This window comes from Salarias fasciatus, chromosome 10 (genome assembly GCF_902148845.1).
Source record: "Salarias fasciatus chromosome 10, fSalaFa1.1, whole genome shotgun sequence".
NCBI lineage: Eukaryota > Metazoa > Chordata > Actinopteri > Blenniiformes > Blenniidae > Salarias > Salarias fasciatus.
In genome coordinates this window covers 27,892,527-27,920,523 of record NC_043754.1, presented here as the reverse complement: position 1 = coordinate 27,920,523, position 27,997 = coordinate 27,892,527, and the positions used below count along the sequence as shown (strand labels likewise).

Below are 27,997 nucleotides of genomic sequence, written 5' to 3'. Positions count from 1 at the left end.
TGACTGAAAATATTTTTTATGTTTGTGCATCAAGCAACTGGAATAGGTTAAATAACAGGTTAAATATCAGCTCCACTCTACAGAACAGATTTAACTGCAGGTCACATCTGGCCACATAGAGGCAGGAAAGACCGTCCTGAGCATTCCTTTACCAGAGGCACTGTCATCTAAATGTCTGTCTAACCAAAGACAAAAAAAACTACGGAAGCAGAAGAGTTGGTAATGTGCAAATGAGGCCTCGTGAACCACTCTCTTTATTTTATGGAGCCACTAGTTGGTCCTATCTGTTTAATAAATGTTAGAGAGCACACTTCATTGTCAGTCCTTCAGCCTCTATCTTAAAAGCAAGAGTGCCATCGAGCGGCTTCAGAAAATAAAGGCAATGGTTGCCGAGGCCTCACCACTAACTGCAGTACCACTGAGGAGGATCAGAGGACTTGCAGCAGACCTTCACTCCACAAAGCCAGACTCAAACTGAGCTTGTCTTGGTCTTCTGGCAGCTGGATCTGTCGTACAGGGAGCTGTTCAGACTGCAACAGTTGTCGCAGGGCCTGGATGTGAGACAGGGAGAACCGGAGCCCCTGCAGGGTCAGACAAGCACAACGTCAGACCTGAAGAACCTTTTAGGCACACTTTATGCATGAGTGTGGCGCTGTACATTACATGAACTGAACACGACCTTCCATTGAATTACATCCATTCCACAGGAAGCCTTGTTTTTCTCAAAGTGCAAAATTGTTTCTCTTATTGGCTTCATTTCAAAAACAACAATAAATCACAGAATTTTAAATTTACCCAATAGGTGCAAAAAATATTTTCTTTTCATCTTTTAAGAATCTCTCATCAGTGGTTAAATTTTTTTAAATGATAATTCAGAGTAACACGTGTTAGAATTAGGCTAATTGTTTTACTGAAGTCCAAACATTAACATTACATTGGATTTATTCCGTATTTTTGACTTTTAATGTGGATAATTGTGTCTGGTAGTGTTAAGAACCTCAGTGTTAGTTGGTGATGGCTATGTACTTATCGTGACTACATGTTTAGCTTTTCCCCATGTAGCTGGTGGCAACATGTTTAGTATGAACAGTTTTTTTAATTCTTCCTTGCTCAATTAAATTCTTACTCTGCTGTCCACTGAGATTGATAAATTTAGAAGTAATATGATAAAAAGAAGCAAGAGCACAATTGTAATTTTCAACTAGAAAATTACAGAGGAAATTTTACTTTGTACCTGCTAGGTGCTGTTGACATTACTGTAATCTGTGTGTGTGCTCGTTGTGTGTGTGTGTGTGTGTGTGTGTGTGAGTGTAACATTCGTATCTGTATTCAGTGCGCTCTGAGCTGTGATCAGCCATGACAGTCAGCAGGTGTGTGTTGCCATGGAGACCAGCTGACATTGAGACACAGCCTCAGTGTTAAAAACCTGACAACATAATGTCGGACCTTTTATGAGTCTGCTTGGAAAGCAGAAGGAAATTGGTCATTGGTTAACAAGGAAACCAGTTAATTCGAAACACGATGTTGACTGGAGGAGAAAGGGCAGAAAACACATTGGCAATAGAAAGCACGCACAAAAAACAAAATGTTCAGGAAAAGACACGTAGCAGGTTTTGGATGCACTCTTCTGGACTGCACTCTTTCAGATCTGGGCAAATAATTTAATTCTGGCAGGGCACAAACACGCACACTCTTGGCAGCAGCTGGCAGGCACAAAGTAAAATTGCCTCTGTAATTTTCTAGTTTAGTGTTTGCTGTCATTTCTCAGATATGATGTTTGGGCTGTTTGGTGGGTCCTTCCTCCACCTCGTCCCTATCCTGTCTCAGATGATTCCATGAGTTCATGGAGTCATTTGAAAGTGTTGAGTTGACAAACGAATTGCTGTTGATGTGAAGCTTCAATTGGTTCTTCTTTGGGTCCCCACACTTCACACCTCGTTTTGTCAACTGCTCAAGTCCAGACCTTGCCATTTTTTCACCAAGAAGAATTTGTATGTGCCTGGCCCTACATGCAGGCAGCTTTGAAGTGTTTTCTAACCTATCCACAAAATTAAAAACGTGCCCTAAACTTGCTTTTAGCTAGATTTTTATGAAAACAAGCAGAATTAAGTGCTTTGCTGACTTTACCGCAGAGTGGTCCCACTGCTGCTCTCCATCACAGATTTCACCCATCATGTGGTTCTCCCTGCTGTTCTTCAGAGAATGGAACACACAGACAAACTGCTCGGTGGCCTCATCCTGAAACACAAGTCAGACTTTAGTTCTTCATGTCTGTTGAGGATTAACTAGCTTCAATAATATGAACAAACATCAGTAGCTGGATTTATATGGTCTTTTTTTGTCGTTCTGACTAAATTATTTCTGGTTTTAGGATCAGATCAATTTCCTTGAACACTTAATCATTATTAGATGCCCTAACATCTGATCTGATTCAGATGATCTGATTCATTTCAGTGGATCAAACCCATAATGCACTGTGACATTTGCTTTCACTGAAAGCCCACCAGTTTAAAAAAGTGATTCCATTTTTATAGAAGCTTTTTTTTGTTTCATTTAATTGGTTTTTTTTTTTTTTTGGAAATCCAACATCAAATTCTCTTGGTTTTCAAAATATAATTGTGAAGACGGGACACTTTTATTTTTCTTCTCACGTGATATGTGAGAATATCACGACGTTCGGCGAGCTGACCGAACGTCACAGACATGCAGCAAAGCTCGACTGGACTCCACCACTCCTCACTATCCCATCAAGATGTCGAGCGGACGGTGCAAATTTAAACAGGTCAGCATTTAATCGGAATGCTTTTGGGCATTGTAACCACAGCTGTGGTCTCATAAGATGTTTTAAGAAGAGATTTTCCAGATGAAAGAGACTCACTGTGTTCTGCTGACAGGATTCTACCGTTATGACCATGTGATCTTTAAACTGCAAAAAAACTGTGTCCTCCAAAGCAGGCATCCTCCCAGCTGGAAGACACACACAGGTTGAGAACAACAGCAACACCGGGGAGGGACACACACACACACACACACACACACACACACACACACACACACAAACCTGGGAGCTGCTGGAGGCAGTACGGTGGAAGTCTGTTGCTGATGAAATCCTTTTTCATGTGAGTGGGACTGAATTTCTGCACCTCCTCCTCCAGATCATCAGCCACAGCTCGCAGGATTGCAGCCAGCCGTCGGTTGGTGTTCACATCACTACCGTTAGCCTACACAGCCAAAAACACATCCAGAACATTTTGCCAAATTTGAACACAGTCTAAAAATGTTGAAAATATAAAGGCCCTTTTCCACTAGTGCCGCCTCGGCTCCACGCCCGCTTCGGCCTCACTTGGCCGGATTCCGCACTGCTCATTTTCCATTATGCATGGTTCAGCCTTAGAGGGGGCGGAGACAAGGTCGTGTCGTCAGCAAGGCGACGTGAACCTCAAGTGGCGTCGACTGTTATGCGACATTCGCGGACTGGTGCCGCCAAATCTTTTCATTTCACCCACAACAATGGACAGACTTGAGGCGCTCATGTTTCTGGCATTTTGTTAGGCACCGACAAAACGTGGCGAGAAACGGACATTTTAAAATTTCTTCAAAGGCGAGGGAGCGGGCGAGGTTGCGGGCTGCGATATCAAGAGTTGCTGAACGGCACCGCTGCATTGAAGAAGCCTTGCGTGAGCTCATATTTGACGACCGCAGCAGAAGATCGAGGCAGTGTCATCTCATGGTGAGTTCGCTGCAGTAGCCGTGAATCCAATCTGAAACTCCTGGTTAGTGTAATGCACTGCATTGGCAGTGGACAGCGACATGTTTTGTGTGTGTTTCAGCTCGTTCAGCTGCACAGACGACGTGAGCCGTCGGTCTGGGCTTTCCCACGGTCCTCGCAGTGGTGGGATGTTATAGTTCCGGGGTTCACGAGCGCACAGTGGCTGCAGAACTTCAGGATGCCCGAGGAGGCGCTGGACTTCCTCTGCCCAGCCATGGAGCGCCAGGACACCACATTCTGTGAGTGTGTGCCTCTGAAGAAGCGAGTGGCCATCGCACTGTGGAAGCTCGCCACAGGCTGTGAGTACAGCAGCAGTGGACACCTTTTCAGAGTCAGCATCTCCACAGTGTGCAGCTGTGTGCAGGACTTTTGTGCTGCAGTCGAGGCACTTTGATGCCGGACCTAATCTGTTTCCCTGATGCTCGGAGGTTCCAGGAAATAGCAGCCTACATGGAAAACAGGCGGGGCCTCCCACTCTGTGTTGGTGCAGTCGATGGCTCCCACATCCCCATCATGCACCACAGTACTGCCACACTGAGTACTGTACTTTAACCCTAAAGGCTGGCACTCAATACTCCTGCAGGGTGTCGCTGATGGGAAGGGGCAGTTTTGGCATGTATTTGCTGGACTGCCGGGGAGTTGCACGACGCCAGGGTGCTGAGGGTGTCATTGCTGCGGGAGTTAGTAAACCAGGGGAACCTTTTCCCCCCTCACATCAGGGATGTTGGGGAGGTGACTGTAGGATATTACATCCTGGGGGCCTCAGTAGACCCTCTGCAGAACTGGCTCATGACACGCCCCGTGTCACTGAATGGCTTCATGAGCTGAGCAGCTGAGCAGCATCTGTTCAGCACCAAAGTCAGCAGAGCACGGGTGGCTGTGGACAATGCTTTTGGCAGGCTGAAGGGAAGGTGGCGCTGCCTTCTGAAAAGAAATGACTGTGACATTCGCATGGTGTGGTCTATGGTGCTCACCTGCTGCACGCTGCACAACCTCTGTGAAAGTCATGGAGAGTCTTTCAAGGCATCGGGAAGTACTTGCAGAAGCAGGGCAGCCTGCAGCGGCTCAGAATCGAGAGCGAATGGGTGAGAATGCTCGCGATGCTCTAATGTAATTCTTGTCTGCAAACACTTAAGGCGTCAGTGTTGCAGTGGCAGCCAGCTCACCAGGGGAACCCCAAATTTGATGTTCAGCATGTTTTAAACTTGATATGTCCTCACAACGACACTAGTGTCATTGTCTCATGAAGCCTTTTGTCAGTGGATGAATAAAATGTGTTTTCTGTGGAATTTCTTTGCCTTCTTCCTTTTTAAAACCAGTTCAACATTAACATGTCATGTAGGTGAAAAAAAATATGCAACCGTCAACCTTCCCATGCGCAAAATTCAAGATAATAATGCATTGGTTTTATATAGCGCTTTTCAGGACACTCAAAGACGCTTTACATTGCATTCTTCATTCTCTCCATACTGGGTGGTGGTAAGCTGCTGCTGTAGCCACAAGCGGACATGCGGACTCCATTGTGCCCCCAGTAAAGGAAGCGTTACCCCATCTTGCCGGCATTACATGTTACCATGTTACTGTTGTGGCATTTTTTCTATGCTAAAATGACGCGCACAACATTATATTAATTGTAGGGAAACTCTTCCTTCACGACGTCCATGTACAAATGCATGCGCAAAAAAAGAGGAAAACAATGGCTGTAATGGCCAGCGAAACAACGCACAGGGCCGACACTGAAAGGTAACAACTAGCTCTAGCTGCGTCTGCAACGGTATTTACAATTTCCCCTGTCCTTGTGTCGGTTTACCACAAACCTTGGAGTTTTGAGACTCACCATTTTGCACTGAGGCCTCCTGCGGGGACACAAAGGACTCTGGGCCGACCTCCCTCGTGTTGCTCGCCGGTCGATGGTCGTAAATGGCCGCCGTGTTGTCGAACCACCGCTATCTCCTGCGGTTCGACCCACTTCCACCGTTGTGATCCTTCACTGCACCGTAGTCACATTTCAGTTTATTCAATTTTTCGCGGCACTGCTTCACCATCCGGGTGTAGCCGTGCGACGCCAGAGCCTGTGCTATCTCCCCGTATATTTTTTCATTTCTTGTGGCTCCGCCCAGCTCCCGCTGGATTTTCTCGTCAGACAGTATTCCTGAAAAGGTTTGAACTTCGGGTGTGTCCTCATACAATGGCAGCAAAAGTTACTCCGTGGACGAACGACGAGGTTTGAAAAATGGCGCCCACTTCGAGTCGCTCGGTTGCTGTCAAAAAAGTGACGTCACACACTGTTTAAACATGTCACATTCTCGGCCCCACTCGGCCTCGATCGAACCACTTTAGAGTGGGGCTGAGTCGCCGCTGAAAAAAACCGCGGTTGAAGGACGAAAACGGAGTGGAAACAGGACAGTTCCAGGGCTGAGCTGTGCGACGTGGGGTCGAGGTGGCACTAATGGAAAAGGGCCATAATGATTTGTTGAAAATGCACTGAAACATACAAGGGCAACACTTCTGAAAAATGATTATCAGTGTGTGATCACAACCCCGAGCTCCCCACAGTGTCAGTCTGCCAGAAAACTCAAGAGACCGGCTCGAGGGCGAGAGTTAGCAGAGTGTGTGTGTGTGTGTGTGTGTGTGTGTGTGTGTGTGTGTGTGTGTGTGTGTGTGTGAGTCACAAGTGCCACACTGACCAGTAAAAGCCTTCTGGGCATGCCCTCTCTCAGGCTGACTTCAGTCCTGCTCCTGTCAAACAGCATGACGGGAAAAGCATCGGACAGCAAATCTCCCCATGACCTCCAGAGGACAGAAAGAAGAAGGGAATTAACAGACACATCAAAAAGAAAAAGAACAGAATCCCAAAACTGGTCTGAAAGGTCAGAAGAACTTATGGAATCATTCCATGACCAGTAAACTCCAGCTAAAATGGACTTTCTACACTCCAGCAGATCTCAGCGCTTCACACACATCACACCAGCGGAGGCGTCTGCCATGCATGGCGCTCAATCCGTCCACTGGGAGCAGTGTGGAGTGTCTTACTCAGGGACACTTCATCACATGGACAGGGGGAGCTGGAGAATCAAACCAACAACATCCCGACTGTGAAACGACCGCTCTACAACCAAGAAAAGACACATTGCTTCTGGGTTCTTCAACCATGGTCAGTCTGAGCCTGCTCCTTCTCTTCACTGGTTTTTCCAGAGAGACTAAATGCCACAGCAGCGCTGCAGACCCAGCTCCAGAGGAAATTAGCTGGAGGGCCATGGCTTATTTTGGGGTGGCCCAGTCAGCACTCGTTTTCTTCAAGTGCTTGCACAAACCACAACAAACTAAATCTAAAGTGCAGAAACTTGAAGCTGACAGTCTGCGAACTTCTGAAGGAGACTGTTTGCTAGTGTGACAGTCGTCTATGGGATCCTCATTGTCTGGAGAAGATGACATGAAAAGCATCATCATAAACAACCACTGGAGTGGTTGCAACTTGATTTAAAATAGTGTTGTAGTCTGTCCTGGGTGGCCCGATTTCTGGAAGGGTGGGCCCGGCCCCCCCTCTAGTGCCGGGTCTGCGATGCCATCTACAGCTGCTGAGTGAGCGACAAGGAGATGCATCCTTCCAAAAAAAGAAAATGTATGTGAGCTGTGTTTATAATGAACCTGTGAGAAATCCGGATCTGCATTTGTGAACAGATCCAGAGAACAGTCTCAAGAGAAGTATCAATAAATTGAATTATTCTTTTGCAAAATGTTCAGATAGAAAATTCAAGTCTTCTTTGTTGTTTTTATACGTTGCAAACTGGGTCAGATAACTAGGCTAATAAGACCAGAATTGACAGGGGAGGTTCTGGCTCACTGCATTTCACACATCTGTCAATACAGGTGAAAATGGAGCACCTTTTCAAAAAACACACAAAATTTCATTTTCAACCATTCACTTTTTTTCCCACAAACTTTAAGTACAAAACAAGCTGACATATCCTGAGTATATTTGGAGGAGGACACAATGTGGAGGAAATGATGAAAGTGTCATACATCCTCTGGTAGGTGCTGAGAGTCAGGTGGGTGGAGTGGGGCACTCCCGCAGGAGTCTCCGCCTGATGAATGGTTCCTCTGGGGAAGTACAGAAGGTCGCCTGTCTGTTCAGGGACAAAAACACACTTTCAGCAGTCAACTCAAACTTCAACACAACCACAAATCAAACTGCAGTGCTTCTGAACATTCATCACTATGAAATCCTTGTAATCTCTGCTGTCCACTGACAGGAAAACATAGACAATAAATTTGAATATGTCTAACTTTTTTTCCCCACATTTACTACAATACTACCACTTTGATGACTGCTTTATAAGTGAACCTTTTGTCATTCATTTTCTTGAGCCACTTCATCCTTTTCAGGTTCATTGAGTGATAGAGCCAATCCCAGCTACTCATTTTTTTGGCGGGGGGGGCTTTGGGGGCTGGCCAGTCTGTCGCAGGGCCAACAAAGAAACAAACGACCATCCACACCAAGGGGCAGTTTAGGACCAGTCCCAATTCTACCCGAGCCCTTGGTTTTGCGTGTTTACAGGGGTTTCCCAGTGGCGCGAGGCGGACAGAGGAGAACGGCTGCATAGCCCTTGAAATGAAGACGAGCTGTGACCCACGTGAAAAGAAGAGGTATGACAAATTTCCCATTATACACCGTATGGTGTATCATGCTGACAAGATGGGAGAGCAGACCCGGACAGAGAAGTGTAAGAGTGTGTTTAACATATTTAAATATGAAGAACACTCAAGTCCAATCGGTTGCTGCTCCACATAAATCTTAGCCATGTTTGGAATTGGTGATATTTCGAAATGGCTCGTTAGAACAAGTGAGTTAACACAGCTATACCTACACACACTAGGGTGACAGACAGTAGAAACACAGGAACTACATTTCATACAGACAGCTCAGTTACATTCAATCAATCAATCAATCAATCCATGTATTTTTGTACAGCCCAGTATCACAACAACAGTTGCCTCAGAGGCTTCAAGATGTTACATTGGTTGGTAAAAGAAGCTACACAAGCTGTGCTACACAATGTGACTGTGCTCAATAAATAAGTCAAAATGATGTGTGCAATTTCTTTTGTACTGTATGTCCAAATTCACACTCTTATAAAGTGCTGAGTCTAAAGTGCAATGAGTGACATTCGTTTGGTTTCGTTTCTTTGGGCATATCACATTACAAACATCTCAACAAGAATATTCAACACCTTTCAATGAGAGCCCAAAAGGAGTAGGGTGAAGCAGAAGCTTATCAGTGCCTACCCCTTCCCATATCTCACAGTTTTATCACTGAGCGTCACATGGCAGTGTTATTGTATTTGTATATGTTTTTATCAACCATATCCAGGCCCATACACAGTAACATGTGCATGTGCCTGCCTATGAATGTGTGAGTTTTACGTAGTACAAGATTCATGTCCTGGCATGCCACACAAGTGTGTGTGCATGCCTGGACATGAACTGCAACATTAACCATACATAATCATTAGCTTATTCAAGACAAGCAAACAATATTACATATTATTACAGCATACTCAATAGTCATACTATGTCTGACAGTATTTTTATATGTGTGTTCATTATCCACACCCAGGCTCATGCACCCTAACACATGCATGTGCCTGTTTATGAGCATTTGTGTGTTATGTCGTGCAATATTCACATTCCAGTATTATGTTTCTTTGGCATATTTTTCAAAAATACTACGCTTATTCAGTTTTTTTTTTAATTGATGTATAGTCATGGCACTTTTTAGGTGACCATCGAGGCTATTCCATAGATTTACGCCTCTCCGGGTAATACATTGGCTTTTGAGGGTCGTACAGACACGTTTAACTTTTAAATTAGCATTTGCCTGAAGGTATAATTGCCCTTTCTCTTAGCAAACAGACAATTTATGTTACAGGGAAGTAAATTGTTTCTTGCCTTGTAAAGTATTAACAAAGATTTCAAATTTACTAAATCCTCAAGCTTTAGAAGGCTAGATCTCAGGAACAGTGAGTTTGTATGGTCCTTGAAGCCCACATCGTGAATGATCCTGATAGCTTTTTTTTTGAAGTCTGAATAAAATCTCGGCCTGGTCACAATCAACATTGACTCCAGGTGGACAGCAGACTAAAAAATTCAGCCTCAACAAACTGTGCCAATTTTTATTTTCACTATACTACAGTTTTCGAGCAATCAGATGCAAAAAAATTCATCCAGTAATCTTATTTGGTAGTAAAATGGTGATCAGTTAAAGATGTCGAGGTAAAATGGGGTATGGACTCTACATTAGCATGACTTGGATAGCTTAACAAGACTTAAAACAGATGAAGAGCATCACTACAACTTAATAAACTCAGTTGTTTGTTTAATTTAGTAAAATATATGAACAGAACTCTGCTTTATTGCCCATCAAATGACCACAAAAGACTCTATAACGTGCAAATGTGATGAAACATGTGGAAAATAAATTATCTTTTCTGCAAACTTAATATAAATGTCTGCACATACAATTTGCACATTGCTGGATTGCTGTAATTTATGTTTCTTAACTGATTTGTATCAAATGAACAACAACAACTGCATTATTTCTGAAATCTTGACACTCAGAAGTTTGTAAAACGTCCTATCGGGCCGATGAATCGGCCAATCCGATGAATCGGTCGACCTCTAACTGGTAGTGCAGTGAAATAACATAAAGTCACTGAAATTGTTGTTTAAATTATCTGGCAATTACCATTACCAAATTTACCAAATGAGAATTTTCCCGTAGCATTATGCGAGTTATTCAAAAAGAGGAATTTTGGAATTCAAAGTCCTTGCTTCGATTCTCTGCGTTAGTTTTCTGTGGGTAAAAGATGTACTTTTAGGCAAATATGTTGTCTTGAGAGTTGTAGATAAATACACCCCTTTTCAACATGCTCACATGTTCCAATAATATCAAGAATTTCAACTTCTAAGTGGAATAACAAAATGCGAGGGTCTGGACACTACACGGGGTACGGACACTACAACTGCAAACAACAGATCCCATTTGCAACTGTTGTAATATTAATTGTGTGCACTATATCCACAACATATCATCATTCAAATAGTGCTACCCAGGTATATAAAATAGAACATTCAGCTCAAGCCAAATACATAGTAGGAATGAGGAACTGGATAGGGGTACGGACACGACCGGAAATTCTGGACATGGAGATACTATATTAGTTCAGCCTTTGTAACTTCATAGATAGTATATTGCTGATGCTATTTTTGGTCAGAAACTGATCCAATACCATAATAGATATATTTTAAACATGGCCTTGGCTTATATTGTGCTTATTTAAAAAAATAAGTCTCCATTAAGTCAAAAATCAGCTGAAATAGAGAAATATATAACGAGTTGAGCTTCCAGCTTCGCGGAACACAGCTCGGCCCCCACAGCTCGAATTTGCAAGAAACAACCTGCAAAATAAAAGTAATCACATCCATTATCAAAAAACATCACAGTATTTCAATATATTTCTGATTTCCTTTGAAAATGAAGCTCCTAAAATTCAAACAATCTTGTTTTGACCAGATATAACGCCCTTTTTCCTACAAAAAACCTTACATCAAATCGTCTTGGCGAAGATGATCAATGAAACATGCATGTTGTTGTTTCAGTAAGCCATTGGCTGTCCAAACACACTCTCAAATGCATTCAAACACGAGCCTACACCACATTAGAAGACAATAACAACACACACAATACATTTCACAGGAAGATTGTGACCAGGCCGTCTCCAAGTGGCTTCTGTAGGTATTTCCCCAAACCTCTACACAGTATGTGATATAAGGAAGGACAAGTGAGCAATACAAGATTTGGAGAGCTTTTTGGTCAAGAAGGTGTCTGCATTTGCTCACAATTGCGATGTTTTTAGCCATCTTAGTTCGAATACTGTTGATTTGCGGCTTCCAGCTCATGTCGTGACTCAGAATCACTCCCAGAAACTTGTATTTTTTCACTCCTTCTATTTCAACATGATCAATTTTAACTTGGATTTTAGTGTCCTCTTTGATTTTACCAAATAACATGAATTTTGTTTTGAGTACATTTAGCGATAATTTGTTTTTATTGAACCACTCTTTGAGTTTACAAAGTTCTGCTGTAATCTCAGTCACAAGGAGCTACAGATTTTTGCCTGAGCCTACTATTGTAGTATCATCGGCAAATAATATAAATTTTAGTTTTGGTGATATATCACACAGATCATTTATGTATAGCAAAAACCAGTGGTGGGCCGTCAGGGCCTGCAAAGCCTTCTCTGCGGGCCTAAAAATTATCTGAATTACAGACTGATGTAAATTATATTTTGTCCATAAATAATTAATAAATGATTCCAAGCGGTATGTTCCAGTTCCTTTCATAGTTTTCCCGTGGTCGCGCTGCTTCCAGACATGATTTTTTCATATTAAATCATTTAACCAATCAGATTTCAGGCATCATCTGTTGGTTCAAAGCACTTTTTTTCTAAATTAAACTCATCTTTCTCCCTGACCTGTCTGGTGAATTCCTTGGTCTTCATGAGGTTGTCGAATTTCTACTGAGAATTGATTGAACACTATTTACTACCGTATTGGCCCGACTATAGGACGACTCTGATTATAAGACAACACCTATTTTTCAAGTATCATTTTGTGAAAATAAAAATATGTTGAAGACAATAAGGTCACTCATAAAAAAAAAAAAAACTTTTTATTTTACAATTATTCTAGGATTCTCACAACAGAGATAACATTTCATATGATTTTAGATCAAATAATATTACTGCAGTATTAAATAAAAAACTATATTCACTTTCTCAAATTCTGAGGCTATGACTCAGTGGATAAAGGTTCAACTCAAAGGTTCAATAACTGCATTAATGATGTAAATAAAAAAAATGGTAAATGGACTACTTATATAGCGCTTTTTCATCCGCATTAGCAGAGACCAAAGCGCTTCACACTGCATTATCACATTCACACACATTCACCGGTGGAGGCGGCTGCCATGCAAGGCACTCAGTCCACCCACCGGGAGCAATTCAGGGTTCAGTGTCTTGCCCAAGGACACTCTGACATGCAGACACGGGAATCAAACTAACAACATCCCGATTGTCAGACGACTGCTCTCCCCACTGATCCACAGCCGCCCCCAGCCATCAAATTCAAGTTCAATTCAACTTCATGAACATTAATAATTCAGTCTAATATATCTTGGCAGCCCGGCAGTTGTATGACTCTGCTGTGTTGAACTATCAGTTGGCATCAAAACATCTCCTCTGTTGTTTGCTCACTTGTTTAGCTTTCGAGCCTCTTCGTTCCAGATCGTCACGTTCCTCAATTTTTCATCAGAGCGAACATACAGGACTGTCTCAGAAAATTAGAATATTGTGATAAAGTTCTTTATTTTCTGAAATGCAATTAAAAAAACAAAAATGTCATACGTTCTGGATTCATTACAAATCAACTGAGATATTTCAAGCCTTTAATTATTTTAATATTGCTGATTATGGCTTACAGCTTAAGAAAACTCAAAAATCCTATCTCAAAATATTAGAATATCATGAAAAAGTATACTAGTAGGCTATTTAACTAATCACTTGAATCGTCTAAATAACTCGAAACACCTGCAAGTGTTTCCTGAGCCTTGAAAAACACTCAGCTTGGTTCAGTAAACTAAATCACAAGTATGGGGAAGACTGCTGCTCTGACTGCTGTCCAGAGGACCATCACTGACCCCCTCCATCAGGAGGGTAAGACACAAAAAGACATTTCTCAAAGAGCAGGCTGTTCACAGAGTGCCGTTTCAAAGCACATTCACAAAAAGTCTGTTGGAAGGGAGAAATGTGGCAGGAAACGCTGCACAGCCAAGAGAGATGACCGCAGGCTGAACAGCATTGTGAAGAAGAGCCGCTTCCAGAATTTGGGGGAGCTTCAGAGACAGTGGACTGAAGCTGGAGTCCAGGTATCAAAAGCCACTGTTCACAGACGTGTCCGGGAAATGGGCTACAACAGCCGTATTCCCATGGTCAAGCCACTTCTGAACTCAAGACAACGGAAAAAGCGTCTGACTTGGGCTGTGGAAAAGAAGCACTGGACAGTTGAAGAGTGGTCCAAAGTCCTCTTTTCAGACCAAAGCAAGGTTTGTATTTCATTTGGAAGTCAAGGCGCCAGAGTCTGGAGAAAGGCTGGAGAGGAGCAAAATCCAAGTTGCTTGAAATCCAGTGTGAAGTTCCCACAGTCAGCGATGGTTTGGAGCCATGTCAGCTGCTGGTGTTGGTCCACTGTGTCTCATCAAGTCCAGAGGAAATGCAGCTGTGTACCAAGAGATTTTAGAGCACGACATGCTTCCTTCTGCTGAAAAGCTCTATGGAGATGATGATTTCCTTTTTTCAGCATGATCTGGCACCTGCCCACAGTGCCAAAACCAGCAGTAACTGGTGTACTGACCATGGCATTACTGTCCTCCATTGGCCTGCCAATTCCCCTGACCTGAACCCCGTTGAGAATTTGTGGGGTATTGTCAAGAAGAAGCTGAAAGACACCAGACCCAACAATGCAAACGAGCTAAAGGCCGCTATTGAAGCATCCTGGGCATCCATAACACCTCAGCAATGCCACAGGCTGACTGCCTCCATGCCACGCCGCATTGATGCAGTAATTCGTGCAAAAGGATTCCCAACCAAGTACTGAGTGCATTAATGGACATTTTCAAATGTGAGATAGGATTTTTGAGTTTTCTTAAGCTGTAAGCCATAATCAGCAATATTAAAATAATAAAAGGCTTGAAATATCTCAGTTGATTTGTAATTAATCCAGAATGTATGACATTTTTGTTGTTTTAATTGCATTTCAGAAAATAAAGAACTTCATCACAATATTCTAATTTTCTGAGACAGTCCTGTACAAGCATACATTCAGTGTAAAGGCCTCAGTATGCTCCCCCGTCGCAGCGACGTCGTTCCTACGCCGGCAGCCCTACGCTGCCACTGAACATATCTTGCTTCTGCGTCAAGGGAACACCCTACTCTGCAATTTCACCGCCAACCCACTAGCAGTCACAACAATGCGGCTTCCGTAGCTCCGGCGTTACCTAAACATAGATGTATAGACATAGATTTCTAGACGTACATATCTAGACACGCATACACAGACACCGGGCTGTGGTGGAGGAGTGGCGTGAGCAGACCGTGATGAAATATTGGTGAAATTAATGACCTTTTGGACGATTAAAGCCGTTTTAGGAGCGGCTATACACATAGCCCCGTCTGCTAACAGTGCTAACACTGCTAACAGTCCGCTAACGGGATGTGTGCCGCTCAGTTTTGGATCTCAATTTCTCCCGAAGCACTGTTCGGATCAGAAAAGCATTCGGGGTGAGATCTACTTCATTCTATAAACAACGCGAAAGCGGACCAATCACAGCCCTCGACGTTCACGTCACCACGCATCGCCTCGACGTGAAGTCACAATTTTCGGGAGGTGTGCGTCAAGCCCCGCCGTAGCCCAACGTAGGGCTACGACGTAGACGTCGTAGGAACGCCGTCGCGGCGACGGGGGAGTATACTGAGGTGACCACTGAAGGCAATGGGTTGCACTGCATTTCACTTTGGAGATGCATGCCACACTTCAGTTTTTAAAAATATATTTAAAACCATGTATCAGTTTCCCTCCTCGCTTGTTAGCCAACCTCATAAAACTCCAATGAAATGCATTTATATCTGTGGTCATAATGTGGCAAAGTTTAAGGGGTGTCATCTCTGGAAGCCAATTTGAATAAGGTTTTTTTTTGTTTGTTTTTTGTTTTTTCGTGTGTGATGAAGTAGTGCAGTGCAGTGATCAGTCGTTTCGGTCCGTTGTGGTGAAGGAGCTGAGCCAAAAGGCGAAGCTCTCAATTTACCGGTCAATCTACGTCCCCACCCTCATCTATGGTCATGAGCTTTGGGTCATGACCGAAAGGACAAGATCCTGGATACAAGCGGCTGAAATGATCTTCCTCCGTAGGGCAGCTGGGCTCCCTTATACCCCTTTCCCGCTGCAACTAGCGGGTCGATCCGTGTTTTCGACCCACTAACAAACGGCTTCTACACTCCTTTCCCACTGCCTGCAGGCCTGGGTCTAGCCGCCTGCTGTTGAGCCACGCTGCTGCGTTTCCCCGCGCTGATGGCGTCCCACGTTGATGACATCATCAGCGCGACAGAGCACAACGAAAGTAAACAATGCAGCGAAACACATTCCCCTGTCGATGAATCTACTCTTCCCCACATATCAGGAGAAGCTCTCTGGTCTCGCTGTCCTGCCAGTGCTGGGTCGTCTGGACGAAGGAAATCTCACGCTGTGTCCAGAAACAACAACTAGCGTGCTAACGTACCCACGTTGTGTCGACATCATCATGTAAGTTCCCAGATGTGTCCCTCCCACTAAAAGTCAGTAGAAAGCTGACCCGGGTAGATTGCAGAGTTTAAAGACCCGGGTCTAAAAGCCAATTAAACCCTTTCACACTGCCAGGAGGAGTCGATTATTAGCAGGTTTAAACGGGTTTTTTGGCCAGTGTGAACGGGGCTTTAGAGACAGGGGGAGGAGCTACGTCACCAGGGAGGAGCTGGGAGTAGAGCCGCTACTCCTCCACATCGAGAGGAGCAGCTGAGGAGGCTCAGCACCTCTTTAGGACGCCTCCTGGACGCCTCCCTGGGGAGGCTTTCCGGGCATGTCCCACCTGGAGGAGACCCCGGGGAAGACCCAGGACACGCTGGAGAGACTATGTCTCTCGGCTGGCCTGGGAACGCCTCGGGATCCTCCAGGCAGAGCTGGAGGAAGAGTCTGGGGACAGGAAGTCTGGACATCTCTGCTGAGACTGCTGCCCCCGCGACCCGGTCCCAGATAAGAGGTGGAAAATGGATGGATGGATGGATGTTGTGTGGTGACAAATTGACTGTTTATAGCAGCAGCAGTCAGGTCCAGCAGAACCAGAACCACATAGTCACCAGAGTCATTTACGAGGAGGATGTCATTAAAAACCCTGAGGAGAGCTGACTCGGTGCTGAGCAGGGTTTAAACCCAGACTGGAAGACCTCTGAGATGTTATGATTGTCCAGCTGGTTTTTCAGCTGCAGGTAGACAACCTTCTCCAAGATTTTTAAAAATAAAGGGCAGCTTGGAGATGGGCCTAAAATGATCCAGGATAGTCTGATCCAGGCCAGGTTTCTTCAGGAGGGTTGTACCACTGAATGTTTAAAAAAGTACAGGGACACCACCAGAGGACAGACTGCTGTTAATGATAGCAAGGACAAGCTGACCAATGCTGGGAAAAATGTCTTTAAAAAGATGAGGGGGAATGGCATCTCGGGGGAACGTAAGGGCAGAATGTGTAGAACCACATCCTGTAAGGATGATAAGGTGACTGTCTCGGACTCATCAAATACACCAGGGCAAGGCACAGAGCCAGAGGGGTCATGGTCAGGGGTCAAAATCAGGGTCCTGGTGGAAACAACCTTATCAATAAAATACTGAAGGAAATTCTCGCAGGTTTTAGAGGAAGGGTCTAAGCAGACAGACTGTGGGGCATTAAGAACAGAGTCTATGGTTCTGTAAAGCACAAGGCGGTCATGGAAGTTCTCCATAATAATGTATGACAAGTATTAAATCTCTTGATTTTATATTATGAATTACAGATTTGCATAAATCGCCCTATCACAGCACCTCATCTACACACATGATGTGGTCACGTGACAGGCTGGACCAATCACATTTACAAGCGGTTTCAAATGTTCAAAATTGAGACGTCCTGCTCAAATCCTCGAGACGGGATTTCAGAACACTATGGGGGATGCCACATAAGTTTCGTTCATCTTTATAAACAGTCAATGGTATGCTCGCAGTGGCTTTTGGTGTTTCTGCTGTTGCTGCAGTCATTACTGAACATTGGAAGAAACTGCCAACTTTATGCAACCTGTGAGCTGGATTTCATAATATCAGAAATGAAACAGACTCACCATGTCTGTGGCCCAGGAGACAAAGGAGACACCGTAAACCAAAGCTGGGTAAGAGGAGCAGCCTGTGCGCTAAGTTACATGCTAACCCGCACCGGCCGGCTCTTCCCAGTCTCTTCCTCGCCAATGTCCAATGACTTCCCAACAAAATGGATGAGATTCGGTTGAGGATCATCTTACCATACTAAGCTAGCGCTAGAGGAGCTTTACTGTCTGATCAGTACGCAGATTAAAAACTCCAACCAAGAGGCGGCTGCGATTGTGGCTGGAGACTTCAACCATGTGGAACTAAAGGCAGTGCTTCCAAAATTCCACAAATTCGTACACTTTCCCAGTAGAGACAGTAACATACATCCACACACAAGTTCATCAAACCAGTAACCATGGTGTCTCTGGTTTCTGCTCAGAGCACAGGTCAGGTGACAGGCTGGCCTACAGCAGGGTCCGGACAGAACTGAGGAAGGGTATTCAGCAGGCCAAACAGGTATGGACAGTGCATTGCCAACAACCCACGGGAAGTGTGGAGAGGCATCAGAACCTTTACGTACTACAAGAACAGCAATCAGCAGATCAGCCACAATCCCACTCTACCAGACACCTTCAACAGTTTGTTTGCACACTTTGACACACCTGGCAGCAGAAAGACTGTTCATCTGCCAAAGCTTGAAGAGCAGTAGGACCAGGTGAGTTCCACCCTGAGGAGGATCGGATTACAGTCAGGTTGGCACCAATACAAGTCGGCCCTGGCCAACTCGGCACCGCCCCCTGGATACAGTCAAGTCGGCATCAATCCAAGTCGGCCTCGCAGGGGGGGGGGCTCTCAAGTGGCCGAGTTGGTCGGTGCCGCCTTGACTGTAAGCTGCTTACCAACTCGGCCAAAAGCCTCTTTTTTTTATAATTACGATGCGGCTGCGGCGCAACGATTTGCAAAGTTTTTTTTCGTGCCGGCTGCGCCGCTTCTCCTCACGTAGCAGGGGGGAGACTGGAGGACAAACTGTGTGATGATGGTGACTGACAGGTTAGAGGTGGAGAATGGACCTGGAGCTTCATGTATGACGTTCTGTTTGAACCGAGTAGCTTAGCTACAAGCGCGCAGCGCAAGCGGCTGTCTAGTCATGTGACCAGATCATGTGACCAGGCGGCGTTTGATCAAACCAGTCGCTTGCATTGTAATTATAAAACTGTGCAAATCATCGCGCCGCAGCCGGCATCAGCTCCAGGATTTGCCCCCCCCCCGACCCCCGTGAGGCCGACTTGGCTTGATGCCGACTTGATTGTATCCTGGGGGCGGTGCCGAGTTGGCCAGGGCCGACTTGGATTGGTGCCGACCTGACTGTATCCCAGGAGGATCAACACCAACAGGGCTCCACCTTGGAGGAGGTGGAGCGGGTGGACAACATCACGTTACTGGGCATCCACAGTACATCTGACCTCACTTTGTCCACACACACAAAGCACCTGGTGAAGAAGTTCCACCAAGGCTCTTCTTCCGAAGGGAGGTGCAAAGGACTGGACTCTCCCCTCAGTGTCTGATAGACATTCACAGAGCCACAATAGAGAGCATCCTCCATCCGGTATGGGAACTGCACTGCACAAGACAGGACCTGTTGCCCAGGTGGTGAAAGCGTTAGAGGATTGTGGGGAGTCCTCTACCACCTCTGGACTCGATATACGACAGCTGGGTTGGAAGGAAGGCTGGAGAGCTGCAGCTTCACCCGCCCAGGCCACAAACTGTTTGTGCCTGAGGTACAGGAACATCGGAACCGACACAAAAGTCTGGTTTCCACGGCAGCTCTTTTGGTGGTTCCAACGGTACAGGTTGGTACTGAACAGTACGGTTTGCGTAAAGCTTATCTGTTGCGTGTCTCCACTGCGGTCAGCACAGTTTGAACGTAGGTGGGTTGTGAAGCATTACGCCACGGTAAACATGGTCCTCCACCCTGTCGGTGGCTCCTCAGCAGCTCTGCTCAGCCCAGAGTGAAGCGTGAGCCTCGGTTCTCTGTGATCCAGCCTGGAGAACGTTCTCCTCCTGAACACGCCATCCAAACGACTCCTCTGCTGCAGAGCAGCGTCTGAACGCCGCCAGCAGACCGGCGGTAAAACTACCAGTGACTGAAACCAACCAGAGTGCAGAGCGGCACATGCAGCTTCTCCTCTGATGAACTGTTGAAACTCGGCGGTTTGTCCAGAGTGACGGTCGTTTCTACCAATCAGCAGACGGCGGAGGTGGAGCTCCTCCCTGTGGAACCCTACCGGAGCGCATGGAACCTCAACGGAGGAGAACCCAGAAGTGGTCCAGGCTGAGTCTGGGTCTTTGGTACTATCCATCCCTTTAATCAGTGGTCTCAGTGGTTCTTCGCGGTACGGGTCACATTGTCTGTCTGACCACCAGAAGAGGAGCTGTGGAAACGGGGCTAAACACACTGAAACTCAGCTTCTTCCCCAGAGCTGTGAAATTCATCACCCCATATCCCCCCTCCCACACACACACAGACTAAACTGAGCATTAAATCGCTCCCATCCCCCCACCCCAGACACACACAAAGTTTCAATGTGTGCAATATATTCACGCTGGTCACTTTGAAGATTTCTCTGTACACTCGTCACTTTTCATTCGATCTTTAATTTATTTAGACATTTTTTTAGATGTGCCTTTTCATTTGATTTTATACGTGTGCCAAGAGCTGCTGATCAAAATTTCATGCGCTGCATGTTGACAACAAACATTCTTGATTCTTGAAGAAACTGAGCTGTACCTTCAGAATAAAATCGTGTGTGGGGCTGCCAATCCTGTCCACTGACTCAACGTTGTACTCTGCTGCCAGAGGAATAGTTGGGTTATAGAGACGCCAACGTTTCTCTCCCTCCAACTGCAAAATGAAGACCTGCGAGACAAGAAACAGCCACAGAAGGAAATATTGCTTGTTACCATAACAAAGAGTTAGGCAATTCATTGTTAGCGTTCACTGGTTTAATGAGACTCGCTTGAGAAAACTGGCTTGTATGTTATTCAGTATGTGAAAGAGTTTCTGTTCTGAAAAGGAACTATTGATGCTCGAAACTGATTATGTTCAATAGGTCATTTGGATATTTTTCAAGACACTGAAGCTGTTCAGTGGATGTCTCTGATTTCTAAACATTTATGTCAAAAAGTACAGCTCAGTGATGACTATTCTCATCAACAAAGTCTCCAACAAAGCTACCTTCAATAAAAATAGAAACCCTTTTGTTTTTGCTCACCTTTATCCTTGAGCTGAACTCAAAGACCTAAGACATTTTCTGTGTACACAAAAGACAGATTTCGTTGAAATACTGTTCACCGATGCGTCTAATCTGTGTTAGTGAGCACTTCTCTTTAGCCAAGATTATCCTCCAAGATCCAGATTAATGAACAGGCTTAAGCCTGAATTTTGTTTTCCGCATCAATTTATTTATATATATATATTAAAAAAAAACCTCAAACAACTGTAACTGCAACTCCAGGTCCTTCAAAAAAAAAAAAAACTGAGCTTTTTACAGTCTTGTTGCTTTGCACCCCTCGGCCACCATACACCTCTACCACGGAGCTGGAGCAGAGAGACTGGACTTCTGCTCCTCAACTCAAAGCTGGACAAAGGCTGTTTTACAGCACGAGCAACTGGGGCTGCAACGGAGCTGAAAATTATTGAGGCTGTGAAAATGAACCGACTTCCCAGACTCTTGTTCTTATTTATGTCTCTCGCAGTCGGGACCCCAACATCAGCCATCAATATGCTAGACAAGCGTATTTCTAGACTTGCCGTATTGGCCCGAGTATAAGACGATATTTTTTTCCAGGAATGGTTTTCTCTAAAACGGGGTGGTGCTCTGATGGAGGACTGGATGGAGCCAGAGTCCCGGGGAGCTGGACTGCCTCTGCTGCATGCAGTGGCTCCGCCCCCCGTTAGGGGGAGCTAGTGAGCTGGACAGAGTGTCAGCCTGCAGCAGTGAGAGAAGAAGACTGAGCAGTGTGGCTGCTGCTGGTTTTTCTAAGCTTCATTTCAAACAGCATCCAGAATACCTGCCTGTCAGTACTCGAGTATACTCAGCTGATGTTCAGGATGGAGGGGAAACTGATACTTGTGAGTTTGTCAGTTTGTTTTGAAGTTTCAACACAGATGCTAATTCCGTTAGCATGTCAATGGCGTTTCCATTAACAGTTAGCATTGAGCTAGCGGCTCTGATTTTAAATACTGACTGGTTTAGTTTTCAGACAGTGATGTATGCTGTGATACATCTTGTGTGTTTGTTCACTTCTATATTTATCTGGTTGGTTTCAGTTTTCCAGCCTTCAGGAGAAAGTAATAAAAGCTCAGAGCAGCTGAAACCTGCTGCTTTCTCTCTGAAGAACTGTTCTCTACAGGCCAGACTGAACCCAGCATCCAGGAGGCTGAGTTATTCATGTTCATGAAGCTGAACAGAGCTGGAGTTTGATGGTTCTAAAGTTATTTACATCATTAATGCAGTTACTGAACCTTTGAGGTTCTTAATTGTTGCTTATTGTTGCTTATTTTCAGAAAGAGAATATATTTATTTAATACTGCAGTAATATTTTTTTTTATCTTAAATCAGGTGAAATATCTGTGAGTTTTTGAGTTTAGAATAATTGTACAACAAAAAGTTATTTTATGGGTAACCTTATTGTCTTCAACATATTTTTATTTTCATAAAATGATATTTGAAAAATAGGGGTCGTCTTATAAGCAGAGTGCTACTATATCCGGGCCAATACGGTACTGCTGGAGAAAATCTGGAATGGATGGTGATCACTGGCACGTTTTGGGATTGCCCAATACTTCCCTTTTGCAAGGAGGTAAAGGGAGAGATGGACAAAGTTATGGGAGTTGATATTTTATTCACTCTAAATCCATTTCTTTTAGTCCCAGCTCCTAAAGATATGTACAGCAGAGGCCCAAAGCACCTGCGACACATACTCCTGATGACTGCTGGGAAATGAAACGGATGAATCCCCAGCCACCGGCACCGACAGTGGCTCGGTGGAGACAGAAGCTGAGGGAGGTGCATGGGATGGAGGCTTCAACCGCCCAGCTACAATTCCAGGCTGATGTTTTTGGGAGGAGGTGGCAACCTATAACTAGATCTCTCTCGAACCGACCTGAGCTACACATTGTGTTGTAAAGTTTTAACTATCCATTCTTCTTTGGGCTTTTTTCCCTCCACTGTCACACTTATGTGATGTTTTCAAGGAACGTTCTGCTATGTATTGTTGTCTTTTTACATTTATTAAAAATACAGTTCCAAAAAAAAAAAAAAAAAGGGTGATCAGGTATGCTGTGAGCTGCAGTGTAGGTAAGCAGCAGCAGGTAAGTTGTGAGTGTAGTCGCAATATGTGTGGTTGTACCTCAACATCATCATAGTGTGGTGGAAGACCCTGAGACTGCTCCGGTGTAATGTAGACGTTAGAGCCCACCAAAGCTCCAAAGAAACTCTCCAGCTTCTCCATGATCCTCCACAACTCATCCTGGAAACACACAAGGAATGTCAGCTGATTACTGAGTGTCAACACCTGCTCCCCATTCATATTCAAAAGAAGAGTAACAAGTGTCTGATGCAGTATGAAAATCTCATGCCACAGGATTCACTGTGGTCATGTACAATTCAGTTAACACTCCAGTGACTGTTCTCTATTGCTTCACTTGCCCCACAATTGGGAAATGTGCACTGTTGCTGCAGCAAATGGACAATAAATGAAACAATAGCAGACAAAAAGGAATATAAACAAGCAATCTGTTTTGGTGCATTTCAGAGGCGGGCTTACAGCCCCACCTAAAGGCCTGGGATATGTACTACATCGCTTTGAGTCCTGTCAAGCATGCTTGGATGCAGATATTTCCTGCAGTGATGGCAAACCTTTAAAAAACCATGGGCAGAAAAGACCGTTCAGTCAGGTATAGGCAAGGTCTCGGAGGAGAGGGTCAACAAAGGTGAAGGTGAAGCACCTGTGGCTCAGGGATAGGTTGATATCCACAGGGTTCATACACTTTATTTGGTGTCAGTTACTTTTCCATAAGTTCTCCATATCTACTCAACAAATTTTGACAACAAAAAAACACAGCTTCAGTGAAATGTACTTTTATTCGGGACCGACTGATCATTGTCCGGGCCGGTCATCAGCGTCAATATTCGGCCTTTTGACGCATATCGGCATCAATCTTTATTAATCTGACGTCCAATAACAGATCAATATTAAACGACATTATGTTGGCTCAGATGCAGCCTCCAGCATCGTCCCGCCCACAGCACCATCTGATTGGTTACACTCAGCACCAATAGGGCCAAGGCCAATCAGCAGCTTAAAAGAATACTCTGAAGATTTTGGACCCACGCCCTATCCCTATCATTTACAAAGTGAGATAAGCTCATAAATACCTTTGTTGTGTCCGTTCGTCCAGTGCCTGGCTAACAGCTGTTAGCATCGTAGTTAGCTTAGCTCAGCTGCTGGAGGTGAAGAGGAGACAGAGCCAGACTGAGAAAGTGGACAAAATCCTCCTTCCAGTGGTCCAGGGGACGGCGTGTTAGCACGTGAAGTAAATCCCAATGGTTATAAAGCATTTTAAAAGACGTGTTTTGTTTTCAATCCGTTAAAATAGCGTTTTGATACACAGACCTGCACAAGCATAGTGCTCTGCGGAAGGATATACCGGAGCACAGCGGCTGAGTCTATGCTGCTACCGCTGTGCTCCGGTATATCCTTCTGCAGAGCACTGCGCATGTGCAGGTCTGTGAGGATCAAAATGTTATTTTAACGGATTGAAAACAAAACACGTCTTTTAAAATGCTTTATAACCATTGGGATTTACTTCACGTGCTAACACGCCGTCCCCTGGACCACTGGAAGGAGGATTTTGTCCACTTTCTCAGTCTGGCTCTGTCTCCTCTTCACCTGCCGTAGTGGAGCTAAGCTAACTACGATGCTAACAGCTGTTAGCCAGGCACTGGACGAACGGACACAACAAAGGTATTTATGAGCTTATCTCACTCTGTAAATGATCGGGATAGGGCATGGGTTCAAAATCTTCGGAGTATTCCTTTAAGCTGCAGCACACAGATACGTCTGTCAAGGCCCAGATCGGAATCTTCCCCAATCCGGAATCGGCCGGCCCAGATCGGAATTCCAGTCTCGGCCGGCGAGAATGGAATCAAATGCATCTGGAGAGAGAACCATTTGATACAGAGACAAAATGAAAGCATTGTGAGACTCACAAGGACTTTACTGGACTGTTTTGCTGCATAATGAGAGATTAGAGAGAACAACTTTTTTTTGGTTTAAATGGAGAGCCTTGATAACACCCATTATAAACTCCAAAAACAACTGAAATTTTCACCAAACCTGAAAGCTCACAGTTTAAATTTGGCGGGAGATATTGAAATGAGGTTTTCACATCTGGACAGAGGCCAAGAATGGCAACATTTTGATATTTTAATGACATCTCTACATGAAAGTATGGCGAAGCACGATGGACTTGTTCAGGGATGATTTTTTTTCTTTTTTTTTCCATTTCATTTCTCATTTACAGGACAGAGGACATTTGAACTCCATTAAATATCACAATTATTTTCTGGATAAAGTTGCAAAATGAGCAAGTAGTTGACTCCAGGCAGATTTAAGAATGACCTTTAAATTAAGGAGACAAAAACCATTTTTGACTGCCCCTTCTGACTGCATCCCAGTGACACCGATAGTTTTTTTCGATCCCAAATGAGTTTAGTTGCTGCCAACCTCTCCGAGCGTGTCTGTTTATCAGACGATTTGTCATGTCCGTAAACACAGACTGTATCCCGTCCGTGCTCAGTAGACTCACTGTAAAGAACAAAGTCCCAGAAAGATCTCTACTGGACCATGTAAACACAGCACTGCTCAGAACATCACCGAGACCAAGCAGCTGATCTCAGTACGGCGTCAGTCATCCTAGAGAGGCTTGGCTTCAAGATGAACAGCATGAGGAGCCACAAGTCAGATTTCAAAGACAAGGGAGCTGTGGAAGGTGGAAGATCACCTCAGTGGTGGGGGAGATGATGGCTGATGGGCCACTTTGTGAAATACCAACTAACAGAAAAACACCATTGAAAGGACAAATAAAGTTAAAGTTGAAGCTGGAGGGGTGAGGTGTGATTCATTTTCACTGGAAACGTAGTCAAGTAATAAAAGAGCCCTCACCTTGAATCTTTGTGGTTGGTGAAACTGGATGGAAGCCTTATGCTTCAGGTTTGAAATTAGAGATCCATTCTTGACATAGCCTTCCTTATTGAGAACTTTCTTCTTGCCATTGACACAGCGGACAATGTTAATGTCCCTGTAGAACTGCAGACCCTGAGAACATAAACTCTGAAGGTCAGCCAGCTGAAACAGGGACTGGTAGTAGGAGGCCACAGCAGGATCAGACCTCTGCAGATGCAGGGGCTTCTTTTCCCAGTACTCTGCAAAAAACTGCTCAGTCCCAACAGGCTGGATGAGGCTCTCGAACAGGCTTTCTGGACTCTGGAGACCCAGAGGGGACCGAGTCTGGCTGCTTGTTACCCGGCTCTGTTTAGAAGGAGATGCCTCTTCAGCCATGTTTCTCCTCCCCACTTGGCGTTTCTTTGGCATTTTGACCTGAGGAAGCTAGAGAAAAGAAACAACCACATTAAAGACATCCTGAATTCAGATATGAAAGGTGATTTGTGGGTTTTGAACATACAGGTATTTAGCCAAGTAATTTCTGTACAAGCCTTTCTCATTTTTGAAGTAACTGTTGTCTTTCCCTCAGCTGCTTTTAGAACAACTTCAGACAATGACTAGGCCAGAGGTTAAACAGAAATCAGCCTGTAAAGATGTATGTGTACCTCTCAACACCAAATTTCATGTCATAAAAAATCCATTACATTTTATAAATGTTAATATTTTTTTACAAATTTTATGCCATCAGAGTTGCTAAACTCTCTGCTACAACTGAAATTCAGCTTCCTCACCATCTGATTCTCAACGTATCAGGAACTGTTCAAACACATTAAAACAGTTGAAGATGAACTTCACCAGAGTCCAGCTCACAGTGCCCAGACCAGAGAAGATTATTTCAAGCCACAAAAGCAATGTGAAACTATGAAATTTAATGTAAACACGGCCTGTCAATTGCAATATTAGAGAAGTGGAGAAGTAATGAAGCTGAGGAGAACAATATGCTAAAAGCTCATTTTTATTCCAACTATCCAACAATCAAAGGAGATGCTGCTGATCATGCTCCAGCAATCAGCCTGACTAAACTACTTTTTTAAAATCATTTTTATGAATTTCAATTAAGAATTTCCAAAAAAAAAAAAAAAAAAATCACTGCATTGTAAACTAATGAAACGCTGTTCAATCACTGAAGGAGTCCTGTTGGTCATCAAGTAGTTTACAAAATACTTTTTCATAATTTCAATATATTAATAACGTTCAATAATAACTAGCAATGAAACTCAACTTCACTGTAATGTAATGGGAAAACTGTTTTGTCGCAGTGCTGTAGTGTGATCAGCTGGAGACAAGAGAAGCTTGTAGTAATTTTACTGCACTAAGTAACTGATGGTACTGAGTATTTTGTGGCGGTATCTGTCTGCACTGCTGCAGCAGCTTGTAATTTGCAGACGGTCCCTGAACACCGCAGCATGTCTGCAAACAGAAATCATTTCTGCTGCTTGAAAGACAGATATTTTGATTCAAATTAGCTTATTGCGTATTATCACCTCACAGCGATGGCAAAGAGGCGTCCTTAGTGTGTTAATGGCGTTTTGTTGAAGAGTTATTGATGCCGAAAGTCTTAATCTCTGAATATCATGCCAACTTAGTTTGAGCGCGTTTCCTCCTTTTGTCGTTAGTATTTTAAGTTAATGTCTGATCCCTGAGTGTTTGCGATGACTTCAAAGTCCTCAGTTCCACTTACCTTCCTGACACTGCGGTCTCTGTCCCTCAATATGACTTTAAATGTATCCGACAAGAAACGTGTTCCAGCGCCAGAGGAGGAAGTGGCATAAACACTTCCGAGGTAAGACATTCCGCTTCGGGGTGCGTCATCTGCGACGCCATCTTGAACCGGGCAGTTTGCGCGTTTATACCGTTGACCACGCCCGCCGACAGGGGGGGGGGGGGGGGGGGGGGGGGGGGGGGGGCGCGCGCACAAACGAGTCTGCCGTCCTGTGCCCAGAGCTGGGGGGGCAGAACCGG

The 27,997-nt window shown here is 44.5% G+C and overlaps 1 protein-coding gene across 1 annotated transcript; it reads right to left on the bottom strand.

Moving 5' to 3' along the window:
• Positions 1 to 6: 6 nt before the first annotated feature.
• Positions 7 to 27,780, bottom strand: LOC115396011 (ribosomal oxygenase 2-like). The gene is made up of 10 exons (XM_030101745.1): positions 27,717 to 27,780; positions 25,976 to 26,419; positions 23,159 to 23,278; positions 20,535 to 20,663; positions 7,793 to 7,896; positions 6,457 to 6,559; positions 3,062 to 3,221; positions 2,879 to 2,967; positions 2,128 to 2,238; positions 7 to 581 (listed from the first exon to the last, which is right to left on the bottom strand). The coding sequence occupies exons 2-10, from the start codon at positions 26,402 to 26,404 to the stop codon at positions 429 to 431; spliced, it is 1,398 nt and encodes a 465-aa protein (XP_029957605.1). The 5' UTR covers positions 26,405 to 26,419; positions 27,717 to 27,780; the 3' UTR covers positions 7 to 428.
• Positions 27,781 to 27,997: the final 217 nt, after the last annotated feature.

Bases quoted from the DNA above. Each gene is read 5' to 3' on its own strand.
- LOC115396011 (XM_030101745.1), bottom strand. From the start codon at position 26,404: ATGCCAAAGAAACGCCAAGTGGGGAGGAGAAACATGGCTGAAGAGGCA. The intron at 2,968-3,061 runs GTTTGTGTGTGT...TGTGTCTTCCAG, and splicing joins CTGCCTCCAGCAGCTCCCAG to CTGGGAGGATGCCTGCTTTG. The intron at 2,239-2,878 runs GTGAGTCTCTTT...CTTGTGTTTCAG, and splicing joins AATCCTGTCAGCAGAACACA to GATGAGGCCACCGAGCAGTT.